This window comes from Equus przewalskii, chromosome 15, assembly GCF_037783145.1.
Source record: "Equus przewalskii isolate Varuska chromosome 15, EquPr2, whole genome shotgun sequence".
In the NCBI taxonomy this organism is placed as follows: domain Eukaryota; kingdom Metazoa; phylum Chordata; class Mammalia; order Perissodactyla; family Equidae; genus Equus; species Equus przewalskii.
The window spans coordinates 40981382-40998680 of record NC_091845.1 but is presented as its reverse complement, the minus strand read 5'-3'; the positions used below and the strand labels follow the sequence as shown (position 1 = coordinate 40998680).

Below are 17299 nucleotides of genomic sequence, written 5' to 3'. Positions count from 1 at the left end.
TGCCTCATCTATTTGCCCCTCAGCAAAAGGTGGCACGGTACTTCCCCACTGAGAGGGGCCAGCCCATGGTGCACGGTGCCTTGAGTCTGGCCCTGAGCAGTGTCCGCACCACTGAGACGCACGTGGAGCGGGTGCTGAGCCTGCAGTTCCGTGACCAGAGCCTCAAGCGTTCACTCGTGCACCTCCACTTCTCCACCTGGCCTGAGTTGTGCGTCTGCTGCCCTGGGTGGTAGTTGGGGACCTGGGGGCCTTCTGCTCCTTAGGGTGGGGAGGGGTGGGGAGGATCTCTGATCAGGTCTGGCTCAAAAGCACTGCCCTGCCCCCGCAGAGGCCTGCCTGACAGCCCCAGCAACCTGCTGCGCTTCATCCAGGAGGTGCATGCACATTACCTGCACCAGCGACCCCTGCACACACCCATCGTCGTGCACTGCAGGTAGGGTGCAGGTAGCAGGTGGGCAGCTGCCTGAGGTTCCTCTGCCATGGGCTTTGGCCTGGCCTTACACCCACTTCCTGCCACAGCTCCGGAGTGGGCCGCACAGGAGCCTTCGCACTGCTCTATGCGGCTGTGCAGGAGGTGGAGGCTGGAAACGGGATCCCGGAGCTGCCTCAGCTGGTGCGCCGCATGCGGCAGCAGAGGAAACACATGCTGCAGGAGAAAGTGAGGGTCTGGGCCAGTGGGTGTTGGACTGGGCCTTCTGCCCTGGGGTCCCAGGGCTCTGCCCAGCTAACCAAGCCAAATGCACCTCTGCAGCTGCACCTCAGGTTCTGCCACGAGGCAGTGGTGAGACACGTGGAGCAGGTCCTGCAGCGCCATGGCATGCCCCCTCCATGTAAACCCTCAGCCGGCACAAGCATCAGCCAGAAGGTAAGGAAGGAACTCCTGGGGGCTGTGGGGACAGCCACAGTCTTGTGACCCTCGTCTTTACCCACTTCTGTCTTCTCAGAATCACCTTCCTCAGGACTCCCAGGACCTGGTCCTCGGAGGAGACGTGCCCATCAGCTCTATCCAGGCCACTATTGCAAAACTCAGCATCCGGCCTCCTGGAGGCTTGGATTCTCCAGCTGCCAGCCTGCCAGGCCCTGTAGAGCCCCCAGGCCCACTGCCAGCTAGCCTCCCAGAGTCCACCCAGCTCCCATCCTCCTCCCCACCTCCCCTCTCTTCACCCCTGCCTGAGGCCCCCCAGCCTGAAGAAGAGCAGCCAGCACCTGAGGTCCCCAGCGTGGGCCCGCCCTCCTCTTCCCTGGAGCTGCTGGCCTCCCTAACTCCCGAGGCCTTCTCCCTGGACAGCTCCTTGCAGCGAAAGCAGCGGATGAGCAAGCAGAACTTTCTGCAGGCCCATAACGGGCAGGGTCTGCGGGCTGCCCGGCCCACTGATGACCCCCTCAGCCTTCTGGATCCACTCTGGACACTCAACAAGACCTGAACAGGCTTTGCCTGCTTGGTCCTTACACTACATCATCATCTCCCATGCCTGTCTGCCCATGCTCAGCAGGGCCTCTCCAGGTGGGCCTGGTCTCTTACTCCCATTCCTGCTGCCTTCAGCCCTACCTGGCCTAGCCCGCACCCCTGTAGGGTAGGGGTGCATCACAGGCCTTGCTCAGGTTCTGCTCCTTTGTGGGACCTGACATTTTTCAGCTCTTTGCTATTGAAATAATAAACTGACCTGTTCTGTGGCCAGGGTTTGTCCATTGCCACCTCAGGGAGAGAGCCAGAGCCCCAGTAGCACCATCTGAGATGTACCTTTAGTGAGCTTGGATGTGGGTGGGTGGTAGGATGACCACCCCTGGAATGGTCAAGAAGGCCTCTAGTGCTGGCTTGCTGAGCCTCCCTCACGCTGTACACTTCTTGAGCTGAGAGAAGTCTAACCAAGTACTAAAGTTTAGACACAGGGAGGGAATATGTAAGTAAGTGACACAGAAGCTCCTCTAGGGGAAGACGCAAGCGGATCACAAGGCCTCTGGCAGATGTGATTAAAAAAAAGGTTTAATAATATTACAGTCATGAGGCAGGACAGTTCAAAGGCAGCTTGCAGAAGACTCATCTCCTCCCTCCAGTCTAGCTCCAGTGCATTGGCCCTGTGTAGCCGGCTGAGAGGGGCGCAGCTGCTGCCCACCCTCAGTCCAGCTTCTCCAACACAGAGGGCACATACACCAGGCTGAGCTCACTGCCAAAGTTGCAGACAATGGCAGCATTGTCCAGCACCAGGATCTGGCGGGCAGGCTGGGCCTCGCTGTTCTTCCCCAGGTAGACTGTCTGTAACAGGTCCCCGTAGTTTAGGTCCCAAAAGGAGACACAGCCCTGGCCACCAGTCACCAGTAGGTTGTCTGAGATGACGCCCAAGCTTGCACCACAGCCCAGGTCCTAGAGGAAAGGACACGACAGGCTCAGTGTCTTGAGTCCTCCTTAAAACACCAAGAGGGGCTGGTGCCATGGTGTAGTGGTTAAGTACGGTATGTTCTGATTTCAGCAGCGCAGGTTCACGGGTTCAGATCCCAGGCATGGATCTACACCACTCATCAGCCACACTGTGGTTGTGGCGGCAACCCACATACAAAATAGAGGAAGATCAGCACAGATGTTAGCTCAGGGACAATCTTCCTCAAGCAAAAAAAGAGGAGGACTGGGAACAGATGTGCTCAGGGCTAATCTTCCTCAGCAAAAAAAAAAAACCCCAAAACTGAGAATCCTGTGGCCCCTAATCTGCCTACCTGCTGAATGGAGTAGAGCTTGATGCCTGTGCTGCGGTCCCAGATGCTGATGAGGTCATCTAGGCCACTGCTGATGACGCAGGAGGTGGTACAGGTGAGGGAGGTGACATCCCCACGGTGAGCAAACATGTGGCTGACCCGGCTGCCAGTCAGCACATCCCACAGGCAGATGGCCCCATCTTGTCCGCCACTGGCCAGCACCATGGTCTAGGGGAAGAGGCCCAGGGGACCTGGGTCACTGAGGTGGAATACCTTTGTCCACAAGGGTGTCCGTCCTAGTGCCCCAGTGGGTGGCGGCCCTCCCACTACATCCCAGAAGGCCCTTGGGGGCCAGCTCCCAGGAGTCAGAAACAAGAGCAATGGGCCTGGCATAGTACTCCTGCACCCCTCCCACAGCTCCCCATCAGCCCCTTACCTGGTCAATGTACACCGTTGTGATGGCCCCTGAGTGGCCCTGCAGGGTGAAGAGACAGCACGAGTCCTCCAGACGGAACACCTGGGGCAGGGATGGGCATCAAGTTCTGGACAATCTGGTGTTTTCCAAATTACAGTTTGGCCAAGAAATCCCTTCCACGGTTCATCCAGGACACCTCTAGCCTCTCCCCGACCGACCCCAAATGCTCCTCATCCCTTGTGCTAGGCCACCCTAGCACCTAAAAGACGGAGCCAACACTCACTCTCAGGGTGTGGTCTTGGCTCCCAGTCACAAGGCGCCCAGCAGCGGCCTTCAGGGCTGTGATGGGTTTCTGGTGTGCACAGGGCACTGTGTGGGTCAGGCGACAGGCCACAGTGTCACTGCTGCTGTACACGGGGGATGCAGGGGAAGTGCCCCGCCCTGGGGTCCCTGGGGACAACAGGCCAAGTGAGGGATCTCTGAGAAGACACCTTACAAGCAGCCCCTGCACTTCACCCACCAGGTGCAGGCCCCTGCCCAGCCCAGGCCCTCTGACCTCGGAACTGCAGGGGGCTGAGGGAAGTGTGGGTCTCCAAGGAGAAGAAATCGAGGGAACCGTTGAGCCGGGCAGCCACAATCCTGGAAGACAAGAGCAGCTACCAGGGGGATCTCCCTCAGAGCCCCCAGCCTTGAGGCCGGGCACCATGGGTACTTGACAGGCTCAGCTCCACTGAGCATGTGGGAACAACAGAGACATGAGGGACCATGGCCAAGAGGGAAGGACGTGCTGTGGAACAGATGCTGAAACTGGAGGGCCCAGGTTGCAACTCTAATTATTAATCTGTGCCTCAGTTTCTTCATCTGTGAAATGGGGACAACCTCACAGGTTGTCCTCAATTGAGTACCCAACTCACAAAGTGGTCACAAGGAGTAAATGAGCTAATATACATAAAATGATACCTGAGGAACATCACCTAAGATTGTAAACCAGGAAAAAAAAAAAAAAAAGCATGTGGAAGGTTCCACTTCATAGCCTGGAGCTAAAGGAAAGCCTTCTGAAGCGGCGAAATAGGACCTGAGGTGGGGCTGCGTTTTGCTGCCACAGGAGGTACTGCTGTCTCTATCACATAAAAGCAGCTTTAACCCAAGCACCACCTATTCCATTTTCCTTTTCCCGTCTTTTTTTTTTTTTTTTGCTGAGCAAGATTCGCCTGAGCTAACACCTATGCCAATCTTCTTCTATTCTGTCTGTGAGCCACCACCACAGCCTGGCCACTGACGACTTGTGTAGGTCCGTGCCCAGGAACCAAACCTGGGCCACTAAAGTGGAGTGTGCCGAACTTAACCGCTAGGCCACAGGGCCAGCCCCAACTCCATTTCCTTTTTCCACAAAGGATTCTCTCCATTGCCCAGAAATCCCTAGGCACAGGTTTGACAGGCAGAGATGGGGACATTTGTCCAGTGACCCCAAAGCCTCGAAGTGAGTGGGCTCAAAATCTTACTCCAGCAAAAGGCAATGCACGTCTATAACCTCCACCCATGAACTGGAAGGGCCCAGGGCAGAGCTGCGGAAGGCCCAGTGTACAGGAAAGGGGAGGGCAAGGAGGAGAGACCGTGGTCATCAGGAACTTTGGGGGTTGGGCTGAGCCCGTGGGCTTTCCCTAAAACTGGAAACAAAACAAGCAGCAAGGAAGAATTTCCAATCGTGGGGAACCTAATGAACTTGGCCAGGCTGGAGGACAGGCTGGAGGACAAGGCCTGTGCAAGAAGCCTGATGGTGGCAGGAATGACAGCAGCAGCCAACAAAAATTGAGAGAACTGAGGACAAGGGGTTCCTCCTACCCCAAGGAAAAAAAAAAACCTCAAGCTCTAGCCTAGATGGTGGTGCCACAAATGGTCAGAGACTCTGGAAGGAAGAGCCAGCATGAGACAAGCAGGTGAAGCGCTCAGCAGGAGGCTCCTGGTCATGGGTGAGACCTGGGTTTAAGAGCCCAGAGGTGGGAGCCCAAAGTCTGGGTGGCTGGGACCTTCACAGGGAGTGTGTGCAGATGGAGCCCTGGGAACACCCACAGCCAAGAGGCGCGCTGAGGAGGGAGGCGAGAATAGTGTCCAGTATCAAAGGGAAAGAAATGTTCTAACAAGAAGGTTCTTTTGAAAATGCACTTTTCTGTAACTGAAAATGCAGCCAAGAAACCAAGAAAGGTCAGTATTGACAGGGCAATTAGAGATATGCTGGCTTCACAAAGGTGAGAAAGGAAAACAGTGTACCCACTCCCCACTGTCACAGTGGTTAAGGGTCCTGGGAGCTCAGCGTGTGCCAGGCCCTATTCTACATGCTTCCTACCAGTTAACTCTTTTTAGTTGTCACCCCTCCCATTGAGGTGGACTACCCGCTGTTCACAGGTGTGGGGCTGGGCACCGAGAAGGGAAGTCAAGTCACATACCAGCAAAGGGGAGCCAGGACTCAAACCTCTGAGTATGGCCTGGCCAGGATGGGCTGGGGATGTCTGGGGTTGAGGCAGGCAATCTAGCAATCTCACCTTTTGTCCAGGAAGACGAGGGCTGTGATGCCCGAGGAGACCTCCTCGCTGCTGCAGTGCAGCACGCCCTCGATGGCATCCCATACCTGCAAGCCCAGAAGCTGTGAGCACCTGCGGGCTGGGAAGGCCCACAAGCCCCAAGTGGACGGCCCCTCTGCCCACCTCCAGTCCCTCTGCCCACCTCCAGCCGGCCACTGCTCCGCCCCACCACGATGAGGTTGCCCTGCAGCTCCAGGCTCCAGATGGAGCCGTCTGCGCTGGGGGCCCAGGCAAGACAAGGGGAGCCCTTCTCGGAAGGAGAGCCCGCCTCATCCTCAGGGGCTTGGAGCAGCGCAGGTCCAGGTGAGGGTGGGCGCAGGGCTGGTGAGTGGATGGGAGCCAACCCTTCCTCCTGGTACACTTGCTGCACCAGGCGGCTGAAGTCATAGCCTGGGGAGTCCCGAGTGCGGCCGCAGCCTGCCCGGTGCCGGGGCTCTGGCTGAGCGGGCTCTGAGAGCCGCGTCTGCGCTGAGAAGTTGGTGTCAATCAAGGAGCTGAGGTCCGGCTGGTCCCCGAAGAGGGAAGGTGGTAGAGGGCCCCGGGGGCGGTGCTGCAGTGGAGGGCTGTCCCCAAGCTCCTCTGGGCCACCCTTCCCGCCATCTGACAGTCGTTCCCAGCTCTCCTGAGCCTCGAACACGCTGCTAACACCACTGTCCCGGCGCTGCCTGCTGGAGGTGGGGGGCCAGGAGGGCAGAGTAAGGACAGTGGTGGGGTGGCAGGGGATGGCAGGGAATGATGGCAGGGGATGGCAGGGAATGGTAGGAGTGGGAGGTGGGGCAGGAGACGGGGACAGGGCATGGAAAGGTGGCACGTACCCCGGGCGTGGGATGCGTGTGAGGCAGTCCCCAGTCTGTGCATCCCATACGCAGACGTGGCCTGCCAGGCAACAGCTCACCAGCAGCATGCCATCGCTGGCCAGACATTCAATGTCCTGTGGGCGTGTGACACGAAACATGAGCACTGGCGTCAGCACGGTCCAGGGCCCCAGGCGCCCCCACAGCCCCCAGGCCACACTCACCATGAGGTGACCACGCAGCACCAGGGGCACAATCTCGGTCTCAGGCGGTGCATAGCCATAGTCGTCACAGGGCAAGTCCCCACGCCGCCGACGGCCGGGCCCACCACCAGGCTGCCCATAATTGCGTGGGCAGAGCACGCGGTAAAGGCAGAGCAGCAGGAGCACGAGGATGATGCCTGCAGCCAGGCCGAGCGCCGCCACCCTGTGCCAGGTGGGATGGTGGTGAGGCATGCCCTGGCCCTCCCACCGCCACCCCCTCCCCCAGGGGCCTTACTTGTACAGAGTGATGTCTCCGTGGGCCTGCACCACACCTGGCCCCTTGGGGCTGGCCTCCCAGAGCCCACCCGGCCCAGGCTGTGGCGGGGGCCAGGCACTGCGGCCGTCCTGAGGATGCCGCCCCTCCAGGGCCTCCCTCGGGTTCAGGTGGAGTGTGACCGGAATCACAGGCAGCAGGCTGATGTACCTGGGACCGGGCAGGTGGGCAGCCTCAGTGGGGATGCCCTCAGAAGGGTCCCTCCTGCTGCTGCCCCAGTCCACTCCCTACTCTCCATGCAGGACTCAGCTGGAGCTGCCAGATTCCGAGACCACCACCCTCTCAGTACAGTCTTCTCAGCATGGGTGGTGAGGAGAGAGGTGGGCCCCTCCCCAGCCCAGCTCTGGTACCCCAACCTTGTTTTGTCACAGACACCAGCACCCAAGCAGCCATCACTGCAGTGTGGGCTGTCTCCATCACCCATCCTGGCACAGAGTGGGCAGCAGCAAGTGGGTGGATCTCATTCTGGCCAAGGCGCTGGCAGCAACCCAAGACTCCCCAGAGCAGGGCCCAGGGCCACTGTCTTAGGTTGTGGCTGCCTGGAGCACTGGTTCCTACTTCACAACCTTATGGGTATTTAATTATTTGAAAGGAAACAGACTTCCAAGCAGTGGGTCTCCCGCCTGAGGGGGAAGGAATGCTCTGGAGACGGTGAGGTGACACCACCAAGTGAAGAGGTGACTACTGGTACAGCGCAACTCACCTCTTTGCCAGTGTGATGTTGTAATAGCTGAAGAGTGTCGGCCAGTGGCGGAAGGACAATTTCCTCCAAAGTTCCTCATCCTCAGGCCCCCAGGTTACCTCTGGGACTGGGCTATCATGGATGCCCTCTGTTGGACCCCCAGGCTCGGGTGGCTCTCTTGGCAATGTCTGGTTCTCAGGTAACTTAGGGGCATCAGGTGGGAAGATGGAAAATGCAGGGTCCGGGTGGCTGGCAGGCAGCACGCCACTAGGCACAGGCATTGGAGTCAGGGCGCCCTCGCCCAGTGGGCTCTGTTCCGTCACCTGGGCAGCAAGGTAGGTGCGTAGCCCTGCTGGGTCTGTGTACACCAGGATGCCGATCCAGACAACAGTGCCAGCCTGCAGTGGGGCATTGGGCGCTCAGCGGGGCCTCTGGGAGGAACAGGCAGCCCCACGGCACAGCAGCCTTGGCCCTCATGCTAGAAGGAGGCAGCACGGGGACCTCAGGCCTGGGGGTGGGGAGAGGACACAGGCCCCTATCTGTCCTTCCCTTCTGCCCACCCCAAGTCATCCCACTACGACCTGAGGCCAGTTGTCATTGGAGGGACCTAATGTCCTTTCCATGATCAGGGTTTGAGTTTCTTAGCCTGGAAATACAGAGCAGCACCCTGGAGTTTGAGAGAGAATTTCTCTATCCCTAACGCCCATCTCAGCTGGGGCCAGAAAGCTGCTGCCATTCCCACAGTCAGCATGGCCAGAGGGACCAGCTGCCTGACTGCTCCAAAGACACCCACAGGTCCCAGTCTTCAGAGGGCCTCAGCCTTGCTTCCCTCTCACTTCAACTCCTTGGGAGAGGCACTGGTGGCCAGCAGCCAGTCCAGCAGGTGAATTATTTTGCCCAGCATTTTCTGATGCCTGTACATGTAGCAGCTGATGAACCCTGACTCAGGGAACCATGGTGGTTCCACCCCAGAGCAGCCCGTCTAGCAGGTTTCTATCCTGGGTCATCTTGGGGAGATGATGACTCCTCAACATGACGACCCCAGGGCTGCTTCTCCCAGAAGTAGGTTTACCATCTCAAGGCAGGATGGTATGGTGGGCAGCTTCCCAAAGCCAGGCTTCAAGAGGCCACAGGGCCTGAGGAGCAGTGCCCTCTCCAAGGCATAGTGTCAAATTCAAGAGAGAATTGAGCACTGGCCCTCAGAGGAGGGCAGGGCAGGGCAGGGCAGGGCAGGCAGGTACCATGATGAGGCGCTGAGCCAGGCGGGTGCGGGCCAGGAAGTAGACGACACGCAGCCTCTTGGGAAGCCGCAGGTTTCGGAAGGAGGATGGCTGCAGTGTGATGGTGTGGGGTGTGGATGGCCGCACAGCCAGTTGCCGTTCGAAGCGTGCTGGCCGTCCCACTGGCTTCGCTGGGGGCAGGCAGGCCTCAGGAGGCAGGCGCTTGTTCAGGTCGGCTAGCTGTTGGGGGTGCAGTGGTCAGGACCCAAGGCCGCCGTCCAGAGGCTGCCCACACGGGGCTACTGTCCCTGCCCAAGGTCTGTACCTCTCTCACCCAAGATCCCCTGAGCACAGCCAGGGCTGAGGAGGAGGTGGATGGGGCAGGGCTCAGCCCACTCCTACCTCCATCCGGCGAATGTCAATGGACAGGACAGTGGTGAAAAACAGCATCTGAAGGAAGAAGTCAGACACCAGGCCCACGACAGCAAAGAGACAGAACTCCTGGAATTAGAGCAGATAAGGGGACACCATGACCTCATGGCCTAGCACCCTAGAGAAGCAGTTCCCTCCCTGCCTGTGGGCACCTCAGAATCTGCAGGGCAGTGGCAGGCGGGGCACAGCAGAGATAAAGAAAAGAGATACTAGTAGTTCTGAATCTGGGAGTGGCCAAGGAGGGACAGTGCCAGCGGCTCCCTCCCTCCCTCCCCACCAGGGGGCAGCAGAGACCTCCTCACACCTTTATTCAGAGAAGGCTGAAGGGTGGGTGCTCTCCCTGAATCTCCTGATCCCCCGAGAGAGGGGGGCCTGCTCCAACTTGGAAAGCTCTGAGCCGCATCAGCCTGCCACCCAAAAGGCCCTCCCCACTGAGCCCCTGGACCTGCTCAACTGCGATGGACCACCACCTACCCAGAGCCCAGGGATGACCTGATTTTGGGGCTCTCAGAAAAGTCCCTGGCCAGAGATGGCACTGGACCAACGAAGCAGGGGAGAGGGGGCGGGAGGGAATTAATTCTGCCCTAAAACTGAAAAACGGTGGTCCCTTTGCTCCCCAAGCTCTGTTGATAGATGGAATTTTCGCAGATTTAAGTTTCCCTCCCCTGCCCTTGTTTGAGACTTCTGGTGCATCACCACAGCTTTTACTCAAATCTGGGGTAAGATGAAGGATCTAGCACATGATGGCGTAGTAGTCATGATGGCTCTAATATCCCAAGACTGCACCATGGCCTGCAGATGCCCTCTGGGACATCTGGGGGAAAAGCCTGGAGCCCTTATGCTCTCCACTCATCTCACTCCTCAGCAGGCCTGCCAGCCCTGGGAGAGGAGGAAGGAGGAGATGATGCATCACCCCCTTCGAGCAGCTCCTTCCAGAATGGTCAGCAACAGTCTGGGCTTCCAACTCCACCTCCACCTCTGCTCACAGTTGAGTGAGGGCACTCTGCAAGAACAGGGGCCACTCTGGGCAATGGGGAGTGGCCCTCCTACAGGGAAGCCATGTGTCTGGAAGCTGCAGCTGTGGGTCAGGACTAGTGCCAGGAAAGACAGGACCAGTTCAGGGGCCCCACAGTGTTTCTGCCTGAGAAACAGGAAACTAGGTCTGACTGCAACTGCACAGCCAGCCACCAGCCTCCACTGAGCCCACCAAGCCCCCTCCTGCCACTTGGCTGAATGAGAGAGCATAAGAGGACAAGGTCAAAGGCAGAGCCTGATGGGCTGGGAGCTCAATCCCATAACCCAGCCAGGGCTTACTAAGTATTTCTGCTCAACCAGGCATGCCAGGAACACCTTATGCATGTTAACAACCATCTTGGCAGCAAAGAGGTCCCGTCTCATAGACAAGGGAGTCTGCATTGAGAGGGGTGCACCCTGTGCATGGCTGCACAGCTGGGGAACCCAGCAGGTGGTTCCACGCTCACCCAAGTGGCAGGCCTTGGGGCCTTACCTGGATAGCGGGCACTAGGGTGAAGTAGCCAATGAGAATAATGCCCAGCTCTGTGGCCATGTTCTTCATGATGGACCAGCTCTCACTGCTTAGGCCTGCAGAGGACAACAAGAGGACCATTGGGCCAATACATAACCTTTGTCTGCACACAACCTCGTGGTCCTCAGAGGATGGAGGCACGGGGAGGGTGCCCAGCCTTCTGCGGCAACTATTCTACAAAAGTGCCCAATCCTCAGGACTGCCAATGCCTGGGTTCCAAGGTGCTGCCATCACTGCACAGCTGCTGCAGGTAAGAGGGGTCTTGGAGGGTACAGGGGAGAGCTATAACCATCAAAGGAAGGGAGAAGCAGATGCTGAGATGAGCAAACCCAAGACGAAAGCCAACTGTTCCCCACTCTGGCACATCCAGCCTCACATGCTGTCCTTGTCTCGTCTGCACAGGGACAGCATGAGTGTGTCTACCTGCCACGTGCAGAAGGGCTCTGGGGACGGGAGAGCTAGCTGTGTTCTTCCACAAGCCCCTCCCCACGGCAAGTCCCTGGGCCTCATGCTATCACATGGTCGCATGCGTAAGGCTCTGAGCACCCAGGGGGTAGGGGCCATTTCCCCTCATCTCCTCAGAACTCCACATCTAGCACAGGGCCCGGCCTCTCACAGAAGCTCACAAAGGTTCGCCAAATGAATGAACAGCCTGTCTCCAGCTCCTTTCCCACAGATAATGGGGTTAGGTGGAAGAGGCACAAGAGTTCAGACCTCCAGGCCTAGGCTCTTTGTTCTCACTTTCCCCAGAACCCCAGCTCCCCAGCTCCTGCCACTGAGGCCACAGGGGCTTTTCTGGTAGCTGTGGAGGTAGCATCTCTGAAGTGACCAGCCCCATGGGCCTGGGCCTAGTGTGGTGGAGTGAGGCAAAAAGAGAAAACACCAGGTGCCAGCCTGGATGAAGGGCCACCAAACACCAAGCCCCATAGCAGAGTCCGGTTTGCTTTCTTACTGACACATGAACCAGGACAAAGTATAGTCCAGTGACTCCATGGTTCCTCGGGGCATGTGCTAACAAGCTGCTAGGCCCACTCCATATTATGTGAGAGGCCAGAGCAATGGAGGCCATATTATGCTGGGGGTCCCTGTTTCCTCAGCAGGAGGAAGCATAAAACGGGCCCCTCCCCCGCCCCATCCTCCTGACTCCCCACTATATTACCTTGGGCGATGCGCAGCTTCACCTCGAGGTCCACTGGGGTTGAGACCACGGACTTGGTGAGCACCAACACGTTCTCTAACCCAATAACCACCACAAGGTAGGGGAAAATTTCGCTGGGGAAGAGAGGGAGAGGGTGAGGACGGCACTGAGGGCCCCCAACACACAGCTGGTTCTCAACAGGTCTGGGCCCTGGAGAGGCTGTGGGGTTTGCAGCCTGTAGTGGAGGCTGCTGAGCGACTCCCACAAGCACAGGGCAGAATCCCCACCCTCCCCACTCACACCCAACAGGGCCTCTGTCTACAGTAGCTCTCAGCTTGCAGAGAGGCTTCAAAGCCTTGCCAAGTGGCCAGCAACCGTCCCCATCTCCATCTATCCAGCACAGTGGAGGGAGGACCAGAGGAGGCCCCCCTGCCACCCAGCTGCAAGAGCACACCTCTCCCTGCCCTTCGCACAACAGACTCTGCCGGCCAGAGGAAACGACCATGGCCAAGACCCTTCAGCAGCACTCCAGGCCAAGCCATCAGGACTAAACAGAAGGGGGATGAGATGAGCTAAAGCAGTACTCGCCTCTGGAAAAGATGTGTTTGAAGAACTGTTCCTAAAGAAAACTCTACTAGCTACCCAAGACCACAGGCTCACACTACTAGTAAACAGACTATGAGATAAGTCTATGCACAAGGAACGCCAGCCAAGGACACCTCACCAGGATCTCCGCTGTGGAGCAGTGCAAATGAGGGCTCGGAGATGGGCACAGCAGACGGCTACGGGGGGAGGGGTGTTTAGCACTGCGAGGTTCAGGAGAAGCAGCAGGTGTTCTATGAGCAATGAAAGTAAGAGAAAACACAAAACTGCTGTTCCTGCAACCAGCCTGACAATCCAAGGTAGGGCACAGGCCAATCGGCTAGTAACCACTAATGGACAGACAGGTGGGGCCTAGTCAAAGTCAAGGAGACCAAGGCCTGAGGACAAATCCAGGAAAGGGCTTCCAGCCCAAGATTCAGAGAGAAATGGCAAGAGAAAGCAAACATCAATGGAGAAGTGACAAATCAGAGTGTGCTTGTATCTTTTAAAAAGCTTACTCTAAAATGATCTATTAGGCATTTAAATATTTTAATAGTGAAAAAAGAAATGTACCTTCTATCTCACACCCATTTGTAGCTTAAGCCATCAAGGAGCAGTATGCATGTGTATATATAACACATAAACACAACCATATACATACTTACCTATACACATATAAGCAATATACTTATATACATAAGCCCCATATATATATACATAAACACACACTTATACACACATAAGTACATACCCTATATATAAACACACATATACACACAAATGTATATTATACATACATATAAATATACTATACATATATACGTATGAATATACTATACATATACATGTACAAACCAGGTAAACTAAAGAGGAAAAAAAATGTACCTCTTAAATGTCAAAATAACAATGTGAAGATATGAGGTAACAGCAAGTGTCCAGTCCAGGGTAGGCGCAGAGATGAAAGGCTCTCTGGCCTGAGGGCCCACCCTGTGGCCCAGTGGAGCCTGTTGGGGACCTACCCGCCATTGAGGGTGGGCGTCAGGCCAAAGAGTGTGCAGAGCCCCACAGACATGAGCAGTGAGCTGAGCACGGTGACCACGGCAGCCAGAGCCAGCCCCCACTTGGACTTGACCATGTCGATCTTGCCTGGAGGGCAGAGAGGACACATCAGGGCAGCATCTCCCCCAGACCCTGGCATACAGACCCTTCTTAACTGAGCTCCTAGGAGGAGAGTGTGCCCTGACAATCGAGGAAGGGAAGGACCCTGGTTTAACCAAAGAAAAGGATGGCCATGTACACTTCCCAGTCCCAGGGGCATAGTGTGTCTTTTGGGAATCCTAACCCAGGAAGGATCTTTCTTTGAGAAGCGAGAGGAGCCGTGGACCCATCCAAGCCCCTGAGACTCTGCTGGGGGATGAAGCCCTGGCTTTTGTGACCACCAGGCATGTTCTACATCTCTGCCCAAGCCACCTCCAGAGGCAGGAAAGTGGCTGATCTGGAAATGCCCATTTAGCTTGCAGAAAGCCCCCAGACTCTTTGCCATGGACTTACGCGTGGAGAAGTAGATGTAGGCAAACAAGATGATGTAGGTGGTCACAAGGGGGATGAGCTCAGCAATTCCAATTTCCTCCTTGAAGTGCACGTGGACCAGGCTCTCTGCCCGAAGGCTGCAGTTGGGGCTGGGGTGCAGGAGCATCAGGCGGGTCCGCAGGCTGCTCAGGAACCTGGTCATGGAGCAGGCCATGAGCAGCATGCTCAGGATGGACTGTTCCTCATGGTCCAGAGGACAAAGATAATCCTTGGAAGGAGGGCCCATCAGGGATTCCCTCCTCCCCCTGTGTCAGAGGGAGCCTCTCCGTGGTGTCTAAGCTTCCCTGCAGTTTCCAGGGGTGTTGGAAGAATTATAAAGTTGGCCAAATTGTCTCAGGAGCTCCCCCTGCTCCTTCCTCAGCACCCCTTTCCCGACCTATCACACCACTCCGACTGCCAAAGGCCCAGGAAAGCCAACTGGAGGCATCTCAAGTGCCCTCACTCTTGCTGGGGAGCTGCCTACAGCACTCTGTTGGGAAAGACTCTGAGGCCACCGGGGCCTCAGCAGTAGCCAGCTGGGGACCCCTGCCATAGGCTCAACAGAGACCAGTGGAGGCACCAAGGCACTGAATTTGCCAGCCCTGCCTTAGTCCCTTATTCTTAACTAGCTATCAGGTCATCCTCAAGCAAATCTGAACAGATAGCATCCTTCATTCCAAGGGGTATAAAGACGAGGACTGAAAACTTCCCAGGGGACAATCTGGACACTCCAACCAGAACAGGGACCACTCAAAGTCCCAAGTCATTCCACAGCCCAGTCAGGAGGAGCCCCAAGAGCTGAAGGCCTTACTTGGCATGGTAGCGCTGGAAGACCAGGGTAATGGTGTATGAGACCATCCTCTTCCTAGTATAGAGGCTCACCCCGCTGTACTTCCCAGGAACACCAAACAGCAAGTCTGCAGACAGAAATCAGCAGGTACTGACAAAAGAACAGCAGCCACTGTAGAGCCACCAAGAACCCATCCCCACCTCTACCCCTGGAAACAAGGGGTAACCCCTGATCTGCCAAAGCACCCATCAAAGAGGACACGGCAACTGACGCATCTCACGGGTCTTCAAGGAACCCGTCCTGGGGGTACCTTTGAGCGTGGCTGAGGTCTGCAGGGTTTTCGGCTCGTGCTGATGGATGGTCCTGATGATGTCAGGATCAGCATGGAAGCGTTCCCGGTCATTCTGCCAGAAGTTCCCAGGGGATAGCAGCAGGCATCCATGCTCAGGGAGTAGGTTCCGGAGCTTCCTAAGGCCTGGCAGCAGGTCGGTCACTTGCAGGCACACGTCCTCCAGGCTCCTGGTCCCAGAGCTGTGTAGGAGACAGGATGAGGCACCCACTGTGTCTGCCAGCCCAGGGAAGGCCCACTGTACTTACAGGGTACCCTCTGTCATCAGGTTCCCAGATGCCTGGTATCTCAAAGAGCTTGAGGATTAGGGCAGCAGGGGAAAGTTCTTCCAGATGGTCAACAACCAAACCATGTGGCTATCTGATCTCCAAAGCACATCCAGAGCCTAATGCCAGTCATCTCTGAGAGAAGCAAGTTCTGGGAGTATGCACAGCCCCACCTATTAAAACACCTTGGCTAATTCAGTAGGCAGAGGGGATAGGATAAAAACTAGGGGCTTCATTTCATTCACCAAAATGCCTGTCAAAATACCTTAGGCTAACTAAAACCCAGGGGGTGAGCAGTCTATGAAGCCAGCATGCTCAAGGTCTACTATTGGGATGGGGAGACCACTTGGCTTGGGGCTTCAGAAGCATATCCCCAGGTAGAGCATGCTTCTCGTCAGCACAGCCAACACCAATACATTCACATCTTATAACCCCTAGGCAGTAAGCCATCTGAGGCACGTCAACCAGTTCTCAGTCAGCTCATCACAGGGTCAGCCCAGTGGATACCTACTCTGTCTGAGATCTGAGGACAAAGCTCAGGGCTCTATCTGAGCCATCTGCAGAGGTCAACAGGGAACGCAGCTGCAGCAGACACAAAAGGATGCTGGGAAATGCAAAGCTGGCTCACCCATCATCCTTCTCACTTGCTCAATTTCTGCAGAGCTGGCTGGCTCAATGGAGTTACACTGAGAACTGTACCCTCCCTTCAGTACAGAACAGGATTCAGGGAGGCTGGAGCCCCTGAGAGGAATACCTTTCTCTGAGCACATGGTTCCGGATCTCCTCCACCAGCTGGAATGCCCGGGACAAAGGTGAGCGGAACACATCTACTGCCAGGAGGTTCTTATGCCAAGGAGACACTGAAGACTTCACAAATATCTGCTGGATATAAGCCACCGGGGCACCCACATACTGCAGAAGAAATGGGGGAGGGTAGAAAGGTCAGCTCAGCACAGGAGAGAGAAACATGGGTCCATATTCAGTAAGAATTTACTGAGCATCTACGATGGGCAAAGCACTGAGGGGGCCACAGAGACAGGCCTTCAAAAATGAAGATGTCTACAAATGGTGTTCCATAAATGGGCTTTTTACCATTTATGAACCACTTAGGAAGTGGTTTCCCAACAGAGCAGAGGTCAGCCAACTATGGTCCACAAGCCAAATCGAGCCTGAGACCTATTATTCTAAATAACGTTCCACTGGAATACAGTCATGCCCACTCCATTCTGTACTGCCCATGGCTACTTTCACACAGCAGCAGCAGAAGTGAGTGTTCATGAAAGACCATGTGACCCACAATGCCTTAAACATTTACCATCCAGCCCGTTATGGAAAATGTATGCCGACCTTGCAATAGACCATAAGCTCCCAAAAGGGTGTAGCCTGTCTTACTGATCCTGGTTTTGCCACTTGCAGGTCAGCGGTTTTGGAAGAACAAAAGACCCAGTTTTAAATCCCAACTCTCCAATATGGCCAAGGAAATGTTTCTGACTTCTCTAGATTCCAATGTTCTAATCGTGAAAGGGGGATAACGAACCTGCAGCATCAAGAAGATGCATACACACACTGACATATACACACATATGTATATAAATGGCATGTGCAGAGATTAAGTATTAGTGGAAATATTAGCAATAAACAGTTGTGGCACATCACTTCATTGACTGCTATGACAGTCCTAGGAGAAGCAAGGTGATTGCCTAGGGTTTCCT

General features: G+C 56.0%; 2 protein-coding genes across 18 annotated transcripts in view; one reads left to right on the top strand and one right to left on the bottom strand.

Annotated features, from left to right (window-relative positions):
- PTPN23 (protein tyrosine phosphatase non-receptor type 23) overlaps positions 1-1674 on the top strand; it is a 31635-nt gene extending 29961 nt beyond the window's left edge. For all 4 annotated transcript variants that reach the window (XM_070575528.1, XM_070575530.1, XM_070575529.1 and 1 more), the window contains exons 21-25: positions 24-208; positions 329-433; positions 520-658; positions 752-865; positions 945-1674. In XM_070575528.1, coding sequence (XP_070431629.1) covers positions 24-208; positions 329-433; positions 520-658; positions 752-865; positions 945-1424 — 1023 coding nt within the window. In that variant the 3' untranslated portion in view covers positions 1425-1674. The remainder of the gene's footprint in view (positions 1-23; positions 209-328; positions 434-519; positions 659-751; positions 866-944) is intronic.
- A 292-nt stretch (positions 1675-1966) lies between these two features.
- SCAP (SREBF chaperone) overlaps positions 1967-17299 on the bottom strand; it is an 80715-nt gene continuing 65382 nt past the window's right edge. For 7 of the 14 annotated variants that reach the window (XM_070575535.1, XM_070575543.1, XM_070575538.1 and 4 more), the window contains 20 exons: positions 16342-16499; positions 15283-15503; positions 14994-15099; positions 14165-14337; positions 13633-13759; positions 12053-12165; positions 10855-10949; positions 9318-9416; positions 8937-9155; positions 7717-8093; positions 6975-7163; positions 6701-6902; positions 6498-6613; positions 5825-6350; positions 5644-5729; positions 3660-3742; positions 3387-3553; positions 3125-3205; positions 2710-2916; positions 1967-2362 (listed from right to left, as the gene is read on the bottom strand). In XM_070575535.1, coding sequence (XP_070431636.1) covers positions 2117-2362; positions 2710-2916; positions 3125-3205; positions 3387-3553; positions 3660-3742; positions 5644-5729; positions 5825-6350; positions 6498-6613; positions 6701-6902; positions 6975-7163; positions 7717-8093; positions 8937-9155; positions 9318-9416; positions 10855-10949; positions 12053-12165; positions 13633-13759; positions 14165-14337; positions 14994-15099; positions 15283-15503; positions 16342-16499 — 3591 coding nt within the window. In that variant the 3' untranslated portion in view covers positions 1967-2116. The remainder of the gene's footprint in view (positions 2363-2709; positions 2917-3124; positions 3206-3386; positions 3554-3659; positions 3743-5643; positions 5730-5824; positions 6351-6497; positions 6614-6700; positions 6903-6974; positions 7164-7716; positions 8094-8936; positions 9156-9317; positions 9417-10854; positions 10950-12052; positions 12166-13632; positions 13760-14164; positions 14338-14993; positions 15100-15282; positions 15504-16341; positions 16500-17299) is intronic. The other 7 variants (XM_070575539.1, XM_070575544.1, XM_070575545.1 and 4 more) reach the window with 1 other exon arrangement.